Source organism: Tenrec ecaudatus, chromosome 5 (assembly GCF_050624435.1).
Source record: "Tenrec ecaudatus isolate mTenEca1 chromosome 5, mTenEca1.hap1, whole genome shotgun sequence".
In the NCBI taxonomy this organism is placed as follows: Eukaryota; Metazoa; Chordata; class Mammalia; order Afrosoricida; family Tenrecidae; genus Tenrec; species Tenrec ecaudatus.
This window is the reverse complement of record NC_134534.1, coordinates 72,702,967-72,719,244: the sequence shown is the minus strand read 5'-3', so window position 1 is coordinate 72,719,244 and position 16,278 is coordinate 72,702,967. Positions and strand designations below refer to the sequence as shown.

General features: G+C 50.4%; 2 protein-coding genes across 2 annotated transcripts in view; both read left to right on the top strand.

Annotated features, from left to right (window-relative positions):
• Nucleotides 1–400: 400 nt before the first annotated feature.
• Nucleotides 401–2,051, top strand: RRS1 (regulator of ribosome synthesis 1). The gene has a single exon (XM_075549618.1). It carries the CDS (start codon nt 507–509, stop codon nt 1,605–1,607), a length of 1,101 nt encoding a protein of 366 aa, XP_075405733.1. The 5' UTR covers nt 401–506; the 3' UTR covers nt 1,608–2,051.
• Nucleotides 2,052–3,910: 1,859 nt separating this feature from the next.
• The window catches only part of ADHFE1 (alcohol dehydrogenase iron containing 1), a 41,553-nt gene continuing 29,185 nt past the window's right edge, over nt 3,911–16,278 (top strand). The window contains exons 1-2 of the mRNA XM_075549617.1: nt 3,911–3,985; nt 14,479–14,516. Of these exons, the coding sequence (XP_075405732.1) occupies nt 3,927–3,985; nt 14,479–14,516 (97 nt within the window). The 5' untranslated portion in view covers nt 3,911–3,926. The remainder of the gene's footprint in view (nt 3,986–14,478; nt 14,517–16,278) is intronic.

Here is a 16,278-nt window from a genome sequence, read left to right as displayed (position 1 = left end):
AAATTCAGCGGTTGGAAACCAGCCCCTCCCCCGGAGAAAGACGGGCTTTCTAATCTACCCCCATCAAGAGCTACAGTCTTGGTACCTCGGTTCTTCCCTGCTCTGTGGGATCTCTGAGTCAGCATGACTCCAAGGCTAAATAAGACAGTCGACCCAAGAGACCTCAGCTTAACCTGTGGCCCAGGTATCTGGCCCAGCTCTGCATTCTGGGAGCCGTAGCTGCTAGCGCGCCCCGCGACGTGCAGTCCAAACTCAGAGCGCCAACTCCACCTACATCCGGGTCCACGCGGAAAGGTCCTGCCCCTAAAGCCAAACACTCTCCAACACCGCCCTCTGCCGGCCTTCGGGGGAAAGGTCACCACAGACCAAGACGCCGATTCCGGATGCTCCGGAAGTGAACCCTTCGCTTCCGGGCTGAGCGTCTAGGAGGCTACACGTGGGTCGGCGCTGATGAACTAAGTTGAGCTGGGTCCGCATCCCGGTCCTTACCGAGCCGCCCCGGAGCCATGGAGAATCCGAGCGTGGAGGAGCTTCTGGCGAAGGCGGAGCGGAACGAGGCCGAGAAGCTGCGGCGTATCACGGTGCACAAGGAACTGGACCTGGAGTTCGACCTCGGCAACTTGCTGGCCTCGGACCGGAACCCCCCGACGGGCCTGCGGTGCGCGGGACCCACCCTGGAGGCCGAGCTGCGGAGCCTGGCGCGGGACAACACGCAGCTGCTCATCAACCAGCTGTGGCAGCTGCCCACCGAGCGGGTGGAGGAGGCGCTGGTGGCGCGGCTGCCCGAGCCCACCACCCGCCTGCCGCGCGAGAAGCCGGTGCCCCGGCCGCGGCCGCTCACGCGCTGGCAGCAGTTCGCGCGCCTCAAAGGCATCCGCCCCAAGAAGAAAACCAATCTCGTGTGGGACGAGGTGAGCGGGCAGTGGCGGCGCCGCTGGGGATACCAGCGCGCGCGCGACGATACCAAGGAGTGGCTGATCGAGGTGCCGGGCAGCGCCGACCCCTTGGAGGACCAGTTCGCCAAGCGGGTTCAGGCCAAGAAGGAGAGAGTGGCCAAGAACGAACTGAATCGGCTGCGGAACCTGGCCCGGGCGCACAAGTTGCAACTGCCCAGTGCGGCCGGCTTGCACCCTACGGGACACCAGAGCAAGGAGGAGCTGGGCCGCGCCATGCAGGTGGCCAAGGTCTCCACCGCATCCGTGGGACGCTTCCAGGAGCGCCTGCCCAAGGAGAAGGCGCCTCGGGGCTCCGGCAAGAAGAGGAAGTTTCAGCCGGTCTTTGGGGACTTTGCGGCTGAGAAGAAGAGCCAGTTGGATCTGCTGCGCATCATGAACAGCAAAAAGCCTCAGCTGGACGTGACGAGGGCCACCAATAAGCAGATGAGGGAGGAGGACCAAGAGGAGGCCGCCAAGAGGAGAAAAATGAGCCAGAAGGGCAAGAGAAAGGGCGGGCGGCAGGGTCCTGGGGGTAAGAGGAAAGGGGGCCCGCCCAGCCAGGAAGGGAAGAGAAGAGGGGGCTTGGGGGGCAGGATGAATTCCGGGCCGCCAGGCTTGGGGGGCAAGAAGAAAGGAGGGCGGCCGCCCCAAGGAGGAAAGAGAAGGAAGTAATCGTTTCGCTGGGGTTTGGCTGATACTCAAGAACTATACGCTAACCCTGAAGTTCCAGTTAAAATAACAATGCAGAAGCAGGTGACGACTGTTGTCACTGAGTTTAAATTAGAGACAGGGTTGCCGTCCCCTCAAGACGGGACTCTATAGATAATGTGCTCCCTTCAACCGAGGCTTTGGCCCTTTTTATCATTTGCGGAAAGAAAGTAAGGATTTGAGGGGAAGGGGGGGGTGTCGACTTGAATAGCCTGCCTTTTTTCTTCCTAACTCGGTGTGAGAGAGGGAGAAGTTGGCCGTACATCAGAGATTTATCAGTGATTATACATGTGTGCATTATTTCTACAGCAAGCTTGTGTTCATCAAAGGAAAGGTTACAACCCTTTCCAAAACTGGACTTTAACGTTACTAGGGTCAAGGTTATTCAATAAAGCTAGCTCTGCCGAACTTTGTCTTTAACCTTTTTACTTTTGGTAGAAACCAAGTGAACTCTGCGACCTGGATACCAGGTATTAATTCTTTGTATTTACTTTAGGGAGGGCAGAAAGCAGCTGTATTAGGGCTTCAGAGAGACTGCTTTAGGTAGAAAAACGTCATTTGTCTTTAGATAAATTGAAGGTGTGGTACAGCTAATGTCTTTGAAGTAATTATGTTATGCTTTTTAACACTTTGAAAACTTTGATTTGTTGGTAATGATAAATGTGGGCCTCACGAAATAATGGTAATGATATGCAATCCAGAAACTAAACTTTTCTGGATATTTTCTTAGCATGATTTTAAGCGGGGGACCAGAAAAGGAGAGACACAAAATCCGTAATTGGATCACTCTGGGATAGGAGCCCTGGAGGGTGGAGGGTTCCTTACTAGACTGCTCACCACAGAGTCAGCAGTTCCAACCCACCAGCCTCTCCGGGGAAGAGTTAGTCTCAGAAACTCAACTGTGTCAATTCTACCAGTTCTATAGGATCACTGAGTCCGAATCCACTCAGTGGCAGTGAGGGACAGGGAAAAAGAGAGATCTCTTACGTTGTCAAACTGACCTGAGCTGGTTTGGCTAGAAAAGGACCTAGGTGGCACTATACACAGCTGCTAACCAGAGCATGCAGTTTGGTGTTTGTTCACCTAGGTACCTAGAAAAACAGGCCTGGGCATGTACTTCTAAAAAAACAAAATCAGCCATTGAAAACCCATGAGTCGGAGTTGGCTTCTAGGCAACTGTTGGGTGTGGGGCAGTTTGATTAGGAGGTAAAGTGTTTACAGATATCCTGGGACACTTTTCTGGTCCGTCAGCCTCCCTAATAATAAAGACCAAAAGGAACTGTGTTGCAACTGCACGTGCTGGGCCATCCTTGCAATTGATTGGAAACCCTTTATGTTGTTTGCTGCTATAGAACAGAGCCACTGTATCAAATGCCTTCAGACATTCTGACTAAAGCAGGATTTTTTAAATTTTTTGCATCAGTAACTTTTCTCCAGAGAATTGATAGGTAGGTGCTGTATGACTGAGCAAACAGAATTTTAGCTAAGACCAAGTGCATCAAATTTTTAAGGGTACAATGAACCATTCCATCAAAAAGCAGTTCAGAGTCCCTCCCAGTATTTTCTGAACAAGTTCTTACCAACTGTCAAGGGTGTTTTTGTTGCGGGGACTGGTTTTTAGCCCTTGAGCACAGTGGTTCTCAACTTTCCTAATGCCGTGACCCTTTAATACAGTTCCTCATGTTGCGGTAACCCCAACCATAAAATTTTCATTGCTACTTCATAACAAATTTTGCTACTGCTATAAATCGGGCGACCCCTGTGAAAGGATCGTTGGCCCCCCCAAAGGGGTTGAGAACCGCTGGTCTAGCGGGATTCTACTTGCTCTGTAAACTAGGGTTTCTTACAAATTGTTGAAACAGCTTAAATTCTGTGTGAAACGATTCACAGTGGGAAAACAATACACCTACCCCGGTCTGCATCCTGGGGGAAAAAACAAGCTTTAAAATGGGCTTTCGGGAACACCGGAGACTTCCCAGCACGTTTCTACGGTGGGATAAAGGCAAGGTTTTCTGAACGGCAGAATGAGCTCGGTGGCGGAACGTTAGGCTTGGTTTTGAGTTTACGGGCATTTTAAAGCTGGGTGGTGAAACTAGGGCAGCTGTAGACTGCACTCTAAGTGGGGGAAAGGTTGAAAGTTTTGAACCGCGGAGGGAGTGCCGTTCCCCAGTGGGTGGGGAGGCTGGGTCCCGCTGGCCCGCGGGGGGTGGGGGGAGACGGGGCCCGGGATTGGTCCTTGGGTGGGTGGGTCGGGCGGGTTCGGGGAGGAGCACCGGCGCAGCGATGGCCGCCGCCGGCAGGGCTCGGGTCGCGCACTTGTTGAAGCTGCTGCAGAGCGCATCGTGAGTGTGGGGCCGCTGGGCGGGCAGCGGACCGGAGGGTCCTGCCGCGCCCGCCGCAGCCCCCCGGGTGTCAGTGGGCATTCTCCCTCCAGTTCCGCTGAGGCCTTGGGGCAGTAGGGTCTGCGGAGCGCGGCGCCCCGTCCCGGAGCTGCGAGCTGGACTGGACCGCGTTGTCCGGGACCGTGCCGCGCGTGCCTTTGGTCGGCGCAGGGAGGCAGGCGTCCTCGGTTTGTTCGGCCGTTAAGGAAACTCGGGTCCAGACAGGACAGTGCCTTGTCCCACGTCACCTTGATGTAACCTTGTAAGCGAATTGCCAGACCCTTTCCCCATAGTGCCAGTAGTTTGCGGGGTCCAAACCAGCAGCCTCCTTGAGGTTCTCAGAAGTCGAGGCCCAAGCCATTTGGTGCCCCCCAGGGACCTGTGTCATCCTAGAGCTCCTCATCAAACAAAGCCACCCGTGGCCCTGGAGCCAGTATCATGCAGCGCCTGCTTGCGGAACTGTTGGGTGAGAAAGGAGGGTAGCCTGGTTAGCATGACGATGGAAAGAGCATTCTACCGCAGTGGCAGTGTGCAGTCCAGTGACGAGGCCATTGTACTCCGGTAAAAGGTGCCGGCTACACGCACCCAGACACTGACAGTTGGCACAAGGCGTGTATCTTCATTTGCGAGTGCTGCCTTAAAGAAATGCCACGGGCTGGATGGATTTAAAGATCAGAAGTTCATTTTCTCATCATTTTGGAGGCTAGAACTTAAAATTCCAAGTTTTGGCAGAGTTAGGAGCCATTCAGGGAAGATATTTGGCGCTCAGCTTCCCTAGCCCCCAGGGGCCCCTCAGCATGTAGAGAGGCCCTCACATTGCTGTCGGCCCCTGTGTGTGACTGCTTTGACCATCTTCTATATAAAACGCTGTTCAGAAGGGTTTGGGGCCCACCCTGCCCCAGTGTGACCTACTTTATTTTACTGACCCCCATCTGGGAAGAAAAGCCCTCTTCCCAAATAAGGCTGTGGGTACTTGGACAGGAGTTAGGACTGCAGCCTGTCTTTTGAGAAACTCAATTCAATCCAGGACAGGGTTCCCAAAAAAGCAAACTCACTCACTGCCATTGATCCCTACTTATAGCAAGCCAATGGGACAGAGTAGCACTCCCATGGGTTTCCCAGGCTGTGCGGCTTTCAGAAGGCAGAAAGCCTCATCTTTCTCCTGTAGGCAGGACAGATAGAAATACAGGGGAGATGATTAGAAGCAAGAGGGCTGCAATAACTGATGGAGATTAGATGTGAGTATGAGGCAGAGAGAGCAGTTGAGGTTTTTGGCTGGGAAGTCAGAGTAAATAGTGGGGCCATGTACAAAGCAGGGATTATAAGAGGGTTAGCTTCCAGGCCAACTGCAGCCGTGGGACCTTCTGAGTCGGATGTCCTCTGCCGCATGCATACCGGTGGAGACCTCCAGGAGACAGTTGGACATATTGTTCTAGAGCTCAAAAGTGGGCTTGCTACTCATCCATGTACTTAGAGGGCAGCTGAAACCATGGGTGTAGAAGCAAAGCACAGGCCTTGGGAACATGGAGAAGAAGAAAGGGGCTCACGACAAAGTCCTGGGAAGCAGCAAATGGGGGGACTTTTGGTACATGGTTTTTTAACGGTCAACATCTAAAAGAAGATAGCACATAAAAGTCTTGGTAAATGGCATCTTTGGCCCCCATTTTGGTTGTGAAGAGCCCACTGGGGTGGAATTCATGGCCACAGCTTGTAGACAAGGTATGCGCCGCACCCCAACCCCCAAACCCTTTCCTGATAGACCCAGCCAGCCCTTCATCACTCCACATTGCAGCGGCCTCCCAGGCTCCAGGCTGGGTACATTATCATTCACGCCTCCTTAGACATTTGCAGCTGTCAAATGGAGGAAAAGGACCCTGCTCTGAAGAATACAGAGGCAACGTCAGAGAGGCGGGGAAAGTCCAGAAACACGACACGTTGCTCCCTTTGCAGATAGGCAGTGTTCACGTTCTCTGGGGTGGGGTCCTCCTCCTGGCTTGGGCACAGCAGGAGATAGAACCTATATCCCTACCACCGTGGAGCTGAGGTGGGTGCTGGTGGTGGTGGTAAGACAACACCCAAGCAAAACGGAAAGTGCACTCGATGCTGATGTGTATTACGGAGGAAGGCACCCTGGTAGTGCACAAGCCAAGCATTTGGCTCACCTGAGGTCCGTGGGTCACACCCAGCCAGAGACTCCATTCGAGAAAGATGGAGCAATCCACTTCCAGAAAGAGGGCAGCCTAGAAACCTCATCAAGGCTGGTCTGCTCCATCACGGGTGGGCTCCTCAACACCACCAACCTTGAGGAGAAAGGAAAGCGAGGTCAAAACAGCCCGCGCTGTGTTGTTTCAAGTGGCCGGTATAACAAATTACCCCCAACATGGCGACTTAAACCAACACACCTTTATTCTCTTGTTGTTATGGAGGTCAAAAGTCCCAACTCAGTGTTTCTTGGCCAAAATCACCTGGGGGCAGGGCCGCTCTCCCCCTGGAGACTCTAGGGGAGAGTCCGGTCCTTGCTGGTCCCAGCTTTGAGTGCTGCAGTCCTTATGTCCCTTGGCTGGTGTCCCTTTCTTTCTTTGTCGAAGCCAACACTGTATAGCTCCTTGTGTCCATGATCACACAAAGTGGGCCTCCGTCTGATAAGGATGCCTGTGATTGCCTTGAAGCCCCCCCTGGGTAGTCCAGGCTAATCTTCCCATGTTGTGATCCTTAACTGCATCATCCCTGCATATGACAGAGGAGAACCACACCCATAAAGGTTTAAGGAAGGAGCCCTGGTGGTAGTTGGGTAAATATTGGACTGCTAACAGTAAGGTCACCAGTTCAAACCCACCATCTGCTTCACAGGAGAGATGAGCTCTGCTCCCATAAAGATTTCCAGCCTCCAAGACCCTATAGGAGCATCGCTGTGAGTCGGACTCTGGCAAGCAGGGTGATGTTGTTTTGATGGCTCTGTGGAAGCAGACAGCCACATAAGGTTCCTGGGACTAGGTTGTGGATCTCTCAGGACCATTATTCGGCCTCCCACACTCTGAGAAGGTGACTTTTGTGTAAAGACCTGTTGGAAGCAAACCCTGTGGCTGTCTGAAGATGATGTTGAAGAAGCCTCACCTGCCCTATTTTCAGATAAAAATGACTGAAGCCACCGAGGGATGGAGGGAGAGATCAAGTCAGAGAAGGGCAAGCAATAGCCCCAAAACTTGGGGCCTGAACAACTGGGGAAGATGAAAGTTACCATGAACTGGGAGAGGGAGAGTTACGGAACCGGTGCTGAAGATCAAACAGGGAAAACCTTAGATGCCTAATGGATGTCCGAGTAAAGATGTAGAGGAGGCAGGAGACCCACGATGGAAGTAGAAACGCGCAAGTCATTGGCAGAGAAGATGTTTGAGGCCATGGACCAGGTGAGGTCACTAAAGGAGTAAGGGTGGCTAGAAAAGACGCAGGTTCTGAATCACAAGGATGAGGAGGCCCAGGGAGAGTGGCCGTGCAGACTGAAGAAAAGCTGAGCCGTGGTCCCGGGGAGCCATGTGAAGACACTGCCTCCAGGGAAGGGAGACCAAGAGGATGCTGCAGGCGGGTCAGAGCCAATGAGAGCTGAACACGAATTGAGCAGTGTGTTAGCCGGGTAGAGGCCATCAGTGACTTGATTAAAATCATGTGGGAATGATGGACCAAGGGTGCTTGCCAGCAGGTTTCCAAGGGAAGAGAAGAGGAAGCGGAGAGAGCAAGCACAGTCAACTGGCAAGGGCTGGGGTTGCAGCAAGAGGAGGATCTTTATTAAAATGTATTTTCAAAGCTTCACTGCCATTGAGTCCATGCCGACTCATAGCAAAACTATAGAATAGGGTAGGACTACCCTGTGAGTTTCCAAGACTAACTGTTTACGAGGGTCGGCAGAGCCTCAGCTTTCTCCCTCGGAGCAACTGGTGGTTTTGAACTGCCAACTTCGCCACCCAATGCATAACTGCTATCCCACCGGGGGCCGATGGGGGGAGGGGGTCTACCACGTCTCTGTCATTGTGTTGTCCTGCGATGGCGTGCATGTTGCTAGAAGGCGTTCCAGTAGTATTTCCGATTCCATCAGGGTCACCCATCGTAGGCAGGTGACCCTGGACCCGTGGCGTTTCCAGACTCACGCCGATCGGGAAGAAGGACTCCACGAGCAACTTGCAGAAAAGCTTGCCAGTGACGGCAGCAGAGCCTGATGTGCTACGGTGGCAGGAGATGAGCCCTTCCGTCCGGGAGGCATTCAGATTACGACGGGAAGGGCTGCTTCCTCTAGAGCTGACCTGAGTCACTGATGAGTAAAGCTCTGGGGCCTGCATTTGCTGCTGGGCATGCTCAGAATGAGAAGGTGCAGCTGCAGACACCTAGCAGTAAGCAGAATGTGGAATTACAAATCTAGGAAAACGAAGTCATCACAACGAAATGGAAATGCATAAAGACAGATACCCCAGGCATCCGTGAACTGAAATGGATTGGTGTTGATTCCGACATTTGGAATCAGACAATAGTGTCTATGCTGAGAATGAAACACTGAAGGGAAGCAGTGTTAAATTCAATGTCTAAAATTTCAAAATCTATCCTGAAGCACAATGCTGTCAGTATTAGACTAATTAATACCCATATGGCTACAATGAAGACCAGGTAAGAAAGCTGTTTTTCAAATGTATGCCACAACCACTGACGAGGAAATTTAAGACTTTCACCAACATTTGTCTTATGATATATCAAATATTGAGTCCAGATGCATACTGATAACTACTGATGATTTGGATCCAAAAGTCAGAAACAAGGAAGCATTAGTAGTTGGAGGATAGGGCCTTGGGGTAATAAGGTAGATGTCAGAGATTGAGTGATAAGATTGTGCGAGACCCCCGACTTGTACCTGTTGTAGATCTCTTGTATCAGCAACATAAATGGAGACTGACTACCTGGCTCTCACTGGATAGAAGGCATAGGAATCAGATCAGCCCTGTCTGTGGACGAGATGGGGGAGAGGCTTCATAGCGTCAGTCAAGAACAAGGCCAGTGCTCAAATGCAGACCAGACCCTCAATTGCTCATATGCAAGGACCTTTCTGCGTGCCCCCATGATTCCGCCAGCTCCCCACCCCTGTGCACTAAATCCCAGTCTTCCTGTCTGCTGCCAGCAGTGCTTCCTTCTCTCTCCTCCTTTCTCAGTTTCCCTCGCTGTTAGATCTCATCCTCCAGTATAAAGCTGTTCATTTTCCAATCACATCACTATTGTGAGGTGCCAAGAAGTCAGTCCTACTGGTCCGGTTCATAGCACCCTTATGTAAAACAGACCTCAGCACTGCCTGGTCCTGCCCCGCCCTTGCAAATGCCTTGCTTTTACCTTCACCTATCCTCGTCTCCGTTGGGAGAATGGCGGGGCTTTCTGCTTCCGTAAAGAGGGGCAGTTCTGCCCTGTCCTGCAGGCTCGCTATGAGCCGCCACTGGCACGATGGCAGTGTGCAGGGTAGTAGTAGCCTCTGCTCCGTGGACTTGATTACTTTGTCTTCTGCAGTCACCCTCTGAAACAGTTCTTTTACTTCGTTTCTTCCACTCGCTTTAGCTACACTCTATGTTTCAGGTCTCATCTGACATCCATTTTGGTCTCTTTTTTTTTCCCCACCTGTCTTTAATAACTGTTGTTTTCTTCATGTCTGATGCCCTTGATGTCGTCCCACAATTCATGCTGTTCTTAAGATGGTCTCTAAACATCAGTGGACGAAAGGCCGGGTCATGTTTTGGCTCTGTGGTCCTGTTTCTAATATTCTTCAGCTTCCACCTGAACTTGCTTCGAAGCCATTGAAGGTTGGTTCTGCAGTCTGGCCTTGTCCTGACTGAGGCGGCCATGTGTTTCCATCATCTCTTTGCAAGCTTAGGACCCTTTTGGTTGTTTGTTCTGAGGCAGAATCAGCTGAGACAAGGAAAATAAAGAGGCTCATTATCCCAGAGCATCACAGGTGAACCATCTGGAGAAGTGAGCAGGGGCCATGCGGACAGGCCAGGAGGGCCGGACTGGACTGATTGAACAAGACGGGCATGGAGCTGCTTTGAACCAGGGAGGGACGCCATTAGACAAATGACTCCAACTGGTGGGAATCGAGGTGGCCAAGGTGGGACTCAGAGAAACTCATTAGAGACCAGGTGAGAAGTGCCCAGGGCCAAGTGGTGGCACAGACAGAGACAGGGATGGACTGGGGGAGGGGCTGAGGGGAGAAAAGACATACTTGGGAAGGGGGTATCACGGAGCCTGAAGGGTCAGAAGGCTGGCTTGCAGCACCGGGCGGAATGCAGGAGGCTGAAAAAGCCAGGAAAAGAAGGGGAGAGAACCATTAGAGGAAACTGGAGAGTCAAGAGACCTGAAAACCAAAAAGGACAGTCCTGGAACCCCCGGGAAGAAGCAGACCTAGTGGGAAGGGGTGTAGAGACCAAGGAAGGCAACAGAGCCCGCAGACTAGTCAGGGAAGAGACCCTGGAGGGTGAGCTGACTGGGAGGCATGGATGAAGAGTTTAAACAGTGGTTCTCAACCTTCCTAATGCTGTGACCCTTTAATACAGTTCCTCACGTTGTGATGACCCCCCACCCCAAGCATAACATTATTTTCGTTGCTACTTCATAATTGTAATTTTGCTACTGTGAAAGGGTCGTTTGACTCCCAAAGGAGTCGTGACCCACAGGTTGATAGCGGCTGTTTTAAGGCAAGCTTCCCCTTTGCATTTGAGAACGGTGCAGTGGAGGGACGCACTGGAAGCTACAGAGCAGAAGGTCAGGAAAAGGACCTAGCATGGAGTTCAAAGTGCTGATCAGACGGAGCGCACGCGGTGAGCCGCGCGCGGCAGCTGCTGTGCTAGAAGAACGAACGAGACAGTGCGGCGCTCAGGTCGGAAAGGCTGCGTGTGAGTTTTTCACTTCGCCCCTCTCTTCTTGGCCTTGTAAAGCGTGAAGCAGGGGAAGTTTTCCAAAGTACAGAGCACACAACTTGGCATCAGCTGCTTTGGTTTCCCCGGAAACCGCAGGATTTAGGGGCCGGGAGGCCTTTGGTGTTCTCAGTTGAAGCCACTAGATGGCAGCCGCGACTCATGGCAGCGCCCTGGGTGTTTCATCCTTCTCAGAACTTGAGGTCCTAAAGGCCATCCAGCCCCACCCTGAGGCGTCATTAGGGAGGTGTAGGGTGAGGGGAGGGCATACAGACCGTACCGGTGACGTAAGCAGAGAAAGTAACAACAAAATGTCTGTCTATAAAATTTTATGCAATGTTAGTGTTTCAGTAGGATTTTTAAAATACAAATACTCCTGTAAGTAATGACAAGACTTTCCATAAGTTCAGTTGCTGCATATGGATATACTTACAAAAGGAAATCACTGTACTAACTTACATTTTAAACCTTCAAATGCAGCCTTCAGTATGGATTTGAACTCAATGTAAAGAAAACCAAAATCCTAATTGATAACATGATAAACATGTTTATCTTTAAAAAAAAAAAAAAGATTAAGGTTCAGGATTTCATCTTGCTTGGATCCTCAATCAGTGTTCATGGAAGCAGCAGACAATAAATAAAATAAACTATTGCATTAGGTAAATCTGCACAATATCTTCTGAAAATGTAAGGTGCATCTGACCTAAGCCTGCTCATTTCCAGTCACCTTATGTGCATGTGAAAGGTGGCCTTTGAATAAGGAAGACTGAAGATATGAATCAATGCCTTTGGATTATGCTGCTGGTGAAGAACAGTGAAAATACATAGACTGCCCAAAACCATAAATCTTGTTGGTTGGAAGAAGTATGGCCAGCATGTTCCTGAGGAGCACAAGTGAGGATGGTGAGATGATCTTACATTCTTCTGACATGTTCTCAGGAGGGACCAGTCCCTAGGAAAGGGCATTCTACTTGGTCAAGGGGAGGGTCGGTGACAAAGAGGAAGACCTTCAGTGACATAAATGGGCACAGTGGCTGCAGCAATGGGCTCAAGGAAAACCATAACGAGGTGGTGCAGGACCGGGCAGTGTTTCACCCAGTTGGGCATAAACTCACCTATATGTCAGAACCGAATCAGTGGCACCTGACCACAAAAACAGTTTGCTCCAGGAGAAGCCCTGGTGGTGTGATGGGTGATGCAAGGTCAGCGGTTCGAACCCACCAGACACTGGGAGAAGGATGAAAAGTGAGTTAGCCACTCCTATAATGGTTGGCAGCTTCAGCAACCCAAAGGGCAAAATTCTACCTTGACCTAGAGGGTCTCTGTGAGTCAGAATCAACTCAATGGCAATGGCGAGCTGGAATGAGTTCCAATCAGAAATAACAGGCCAGGCACTGGCCCTGCGCCTTCAAATCTGTCAGTGGAAATTGTGAGTCAGAGCAGGTGCATAGAGTTCTTATTTTGACTTACTTTAATGCGAGAATAAAGTCGGGGAGCCTTTTTAATGATTTAAAAGCTGCAGGTGCCCCAAGTGAAAGTGATTGTGCTAAATACTTCCTGGTGAGTCGGGGTTGACTCACACCTGCTTCGAAGGGTGGAGAAATGTACAAGTCAGACTGTCCTGAAGTCCTAAGCAGGGACTGCCTGTGTGTAATGACGCTCTGCTCGCGCGGCAAGCCCTGGTGGTTTCTGGTGGCGTTTTTTTGTAGTTGCTGATTCTGTCAAATTATCTGGTGCTTTAGATACAATAATGTAGAGGTTTATGTTTGTGAACCTAACTCATTAGCTCTTTTTTTTTTTACTCAGTGACTCATAACACAACTACTAATGTAGTTTGTACCACTAGTGGTCATGTAAGAAATAGCACAGTTAAGCAACTCCCAACCATATCATAATATTCTATGATGAAATTTGAAAGTAAATTTTACTAAGGACTCTGTGTGATCTGGTACAGGAGGAAGTCCATGCCAGGGGGCCACCCTCACTGGAAACACCACTAGTCCCACTCTTGTCAGTCTTCCTCCTTGGGTGTTTTCGTTCCAAATCTGACTGGGGTGGGGTGGAGCAGCAGTGTTATGCATGTAAGTCTCTGTGACAACGTCCCCGAAAGAATAAACAGAAACACAATGCCCTATTCCTACCCCTTGTCAGACCTGGACCAGGAGGCAAAAGAGAAGCCGTGAAGGGACCACCTGAAGAACAGGAGACAGCCAGGAGAGGGAGGGGGCAGAAGCCAATGGTGGGGGCTTTCAAGAAGGAGGCCTGGAGCCTCTGTAGAAAAGCCCACTGGGAATGACTACTGGGATGGAATGTTGTGAGAAGAATCTAATGGGTGCAGTGCCGTACAAACAGCATGGTGCACAGTGGAGACCCAGCATTACTGGCTTGGGAGAGCAGGAGGGTAGGGTGTCAATCAGTGATAGCAGAGGTGGTCACGTGCAGGCTCTCCTGAAACGGTGCACGGCAGCCTTTGTGAAGAATGGCGGCACCGTAAGGACACTGAAAGCTCCCAGCAGTTGGGAATGCATCTGTGGCAGGGAGGGACTCCGGTGAATTTGGACTAAGCACCTAAGCTAGCGGTTCTCAACCTGTGGGTCTCAACCACTATGGGGGTCGAATGACCTTTTCACAGGGGTCGCCCAATTCATAACAGTAGCAAAATTACAGTTATGAAGTAGCAACGAAAATAATGTTATAGTTGGGGAGGGGGGGTCACCACAACATGAGGGACTCTATTAAAGGGTCATGGTGTTAGGAAGGTTGAGAACCATGGACCTGAGCTATGAAGAGGTAGAACCCATGGGCATTGGGGACCCTCCTGCTAACCTGTACTGTCCTCCCGGAGTGCTTATCTCGGTTCCTCCCGGGCACTTGATCAATGAGTTTGTGAAAAACCGATGCTCCGGAGATGGGAGCCTGCCACGGCTGCCGTGGAGTGGATTCTGCCTCGTGAAGTGGATTCTGCCTCTTGACAGCCCCATGTGCTACGGACAAGAACTAAGCTCCATAAACTCCTTAGCAGCCATGACTCCTGAAGCAGACTGGCAGGTCTTTCGCAGTGCAGCTGCCCTCCTCCAAACACAAACTCCCTGCCACCCAGTCAACCCCAGCTCAGAGGCCTGACAGGACAGAGTCGAACTGCCTCTGGGTTTCCGAGAATGTACTTTGCACAGGAGCAGAAAGCCTCAGCTTTCTCCCCAGAAACTGCTGACCTTGCACTTAGCAGCCCAACACTTAACCCGTCAGCCCACGCAGGTAGCGGGGTGGGTTCAACTACCAACATCTCCTCGTGCTGCCCAGCAGTCCAGAGCACAGGCAGTCACGTGCCCCGCCATGAACCCAGAAAGGCTGCATATACTCTGTGTTGCCTTCACTTTCTCTTTTTCTAATTGTGCCATGTGTGCCGATAACTGTCCTGGGCATGGCATTTCAGGACTGGTCATCGTAAAGGCTTCCTGGATTTTTATTTCCTTAGTCTCACTTTATATTTTTCTTTCTTTTTGCGTTTTTCCCCCTTAGATGCCAATGCCCAACTCATTCTCATACTTACTCCCAAGGTAAGGCATTTTGTACTTGTACACCAGCCACAGTGGGGTTCTGTAGTGGGCATTCACAATGCATTTGGGTGAAGTGTGAAACAAGGAAATCAGTGCTTGTAAGGGGGAAGTTGATGAACGTGGTCCCTTCTCACTGTGAAGTTGGTAATACGTCATTTTAAGTAAACAGTACCACTAAACAATGTCAACTGGCTACATGCTGCTGGTCGTGTTTGGCTGAACTGTAAGGGCTGTTTCCTAACCTTTTGTAGCTCAAATAGCGTTATCTGTCAAAATTGAAAACGGTGGCACAGAAAAGAGTCTTAAGATTGTGTGAGGGCATCAAACATAATTAACCGAGATAAAGACTTTGGAAGAAAAAAAAAAAGACTTTGGAAGATCCTGTTAAGTGTCGAGTAAGAAGAGGGTAGAGAGCAAGGTGATTCCTATAAGGACAAAACTTGGTGGTATCAATTTTCAATATAACATGATATTTCTCAATGTTAAATAATGACCAAACCCTAGCAATAACAAGAAATGCTAGAGAGGCTTCAGAGAGAGTGTGGAGAGATTGAACTGCCTTCCATTGCTGCGAAGACTAAAATGGAGCACAAGTGCTATGGAAAATGGTGTTGCACTTCCTTTAAAAGTTGGATGTGTAAATACCATATGACAGAAACACTACTACTAGGTACATATCTGTCTTAGGCTAGGTTCTCTATAGAAGCAAAGCCAGTGAAGGAGTGTGTGTGTGTGTGTGTGTGTGTGTGTGTGTGTGTGTGTGTGTAGAAAGAGAGAGAGAAATTGAAATTTCTCTGAAGGAAACGGCCCATGCAGTTGTAGAGTCTGGAAAGTTCCACGTCCATCAGTCAGCTGTCCAGCTGGAGGCTCTGCTTACGCATGTGGCCGCAGAGACAGGTGAACCAAAGATTGCCAGCTCACATGGCAGGCTACTAGTTGAAGAGAGGAATGAAATTCAAGGTTAGCGGACAATATGGCAGGCTGCTGACTCAACTCCAAAGAACCATAGGTTAGGTGACAAGACTGATGTAGGGCCCAAATCCAATCAGAAGCAAGGCCATTGGGACAGAATGGCTGCATCTACTGGGAGTAGGCCACTCCTCCAAGAAAGTTCCCTTCGATTGATTGGCTGCTCATCGCAGAGCGCATCATAGAGGTGATTACGTCATAGCCAATCTCATCATGACGGATGGACTACATCATAACTGCCAAGCCACTAAGAATCCTTGCCTAGCCAAATTGACACACAACCTTAAACCATCTCAATATCCTGGGGAAATAAAAGCCGTGACATGAATAAACATATGTACACCCATGTTAATCATATTACTCACTACAACAAACAGATGGAAACAACGTAAGTTCCCTTCATGGGATCAAAAGGTAGACTATGGCGCGCACACAGTGGGATATTACGCCATGCTCAAGAATAATGAAGGACCCATTAAACATCATGGCGTGGAGGAACCTGGAGGATGGCATGCTGAATGAGGTAAGGGTGACCTTGCAAACGTCAAAATGCTGTGTGGAACTACTGTCCTAAAAAGCCAAGAATAGGTTTACACACGGAAAGAAGCATTCTTTACCCGGGGCAGGGAGGGTAAATTACGAACTAGATTACTGACTTGGGTGGAGGGAGAGGCTGTGAGGGGAAGCTGGAGCAGCATGACCAATGTCAAAGGACGACTCTGGGAGGCGCACAAAGTAAAAGACAACACGGGTAAATACTGGTCCATGCACAGCTCTGCAGTAGTAATAACAA

Bases quoted from the DNA above. Each gene is read 5' to 3' on its own strand.
- RRS1 (XM_075549618.1), top strand. From the start codon at position 507: ATGGAGAATCCGAGCGTGGAGGAGCTTCTGGCGAAGGCGGAGCGGAAC.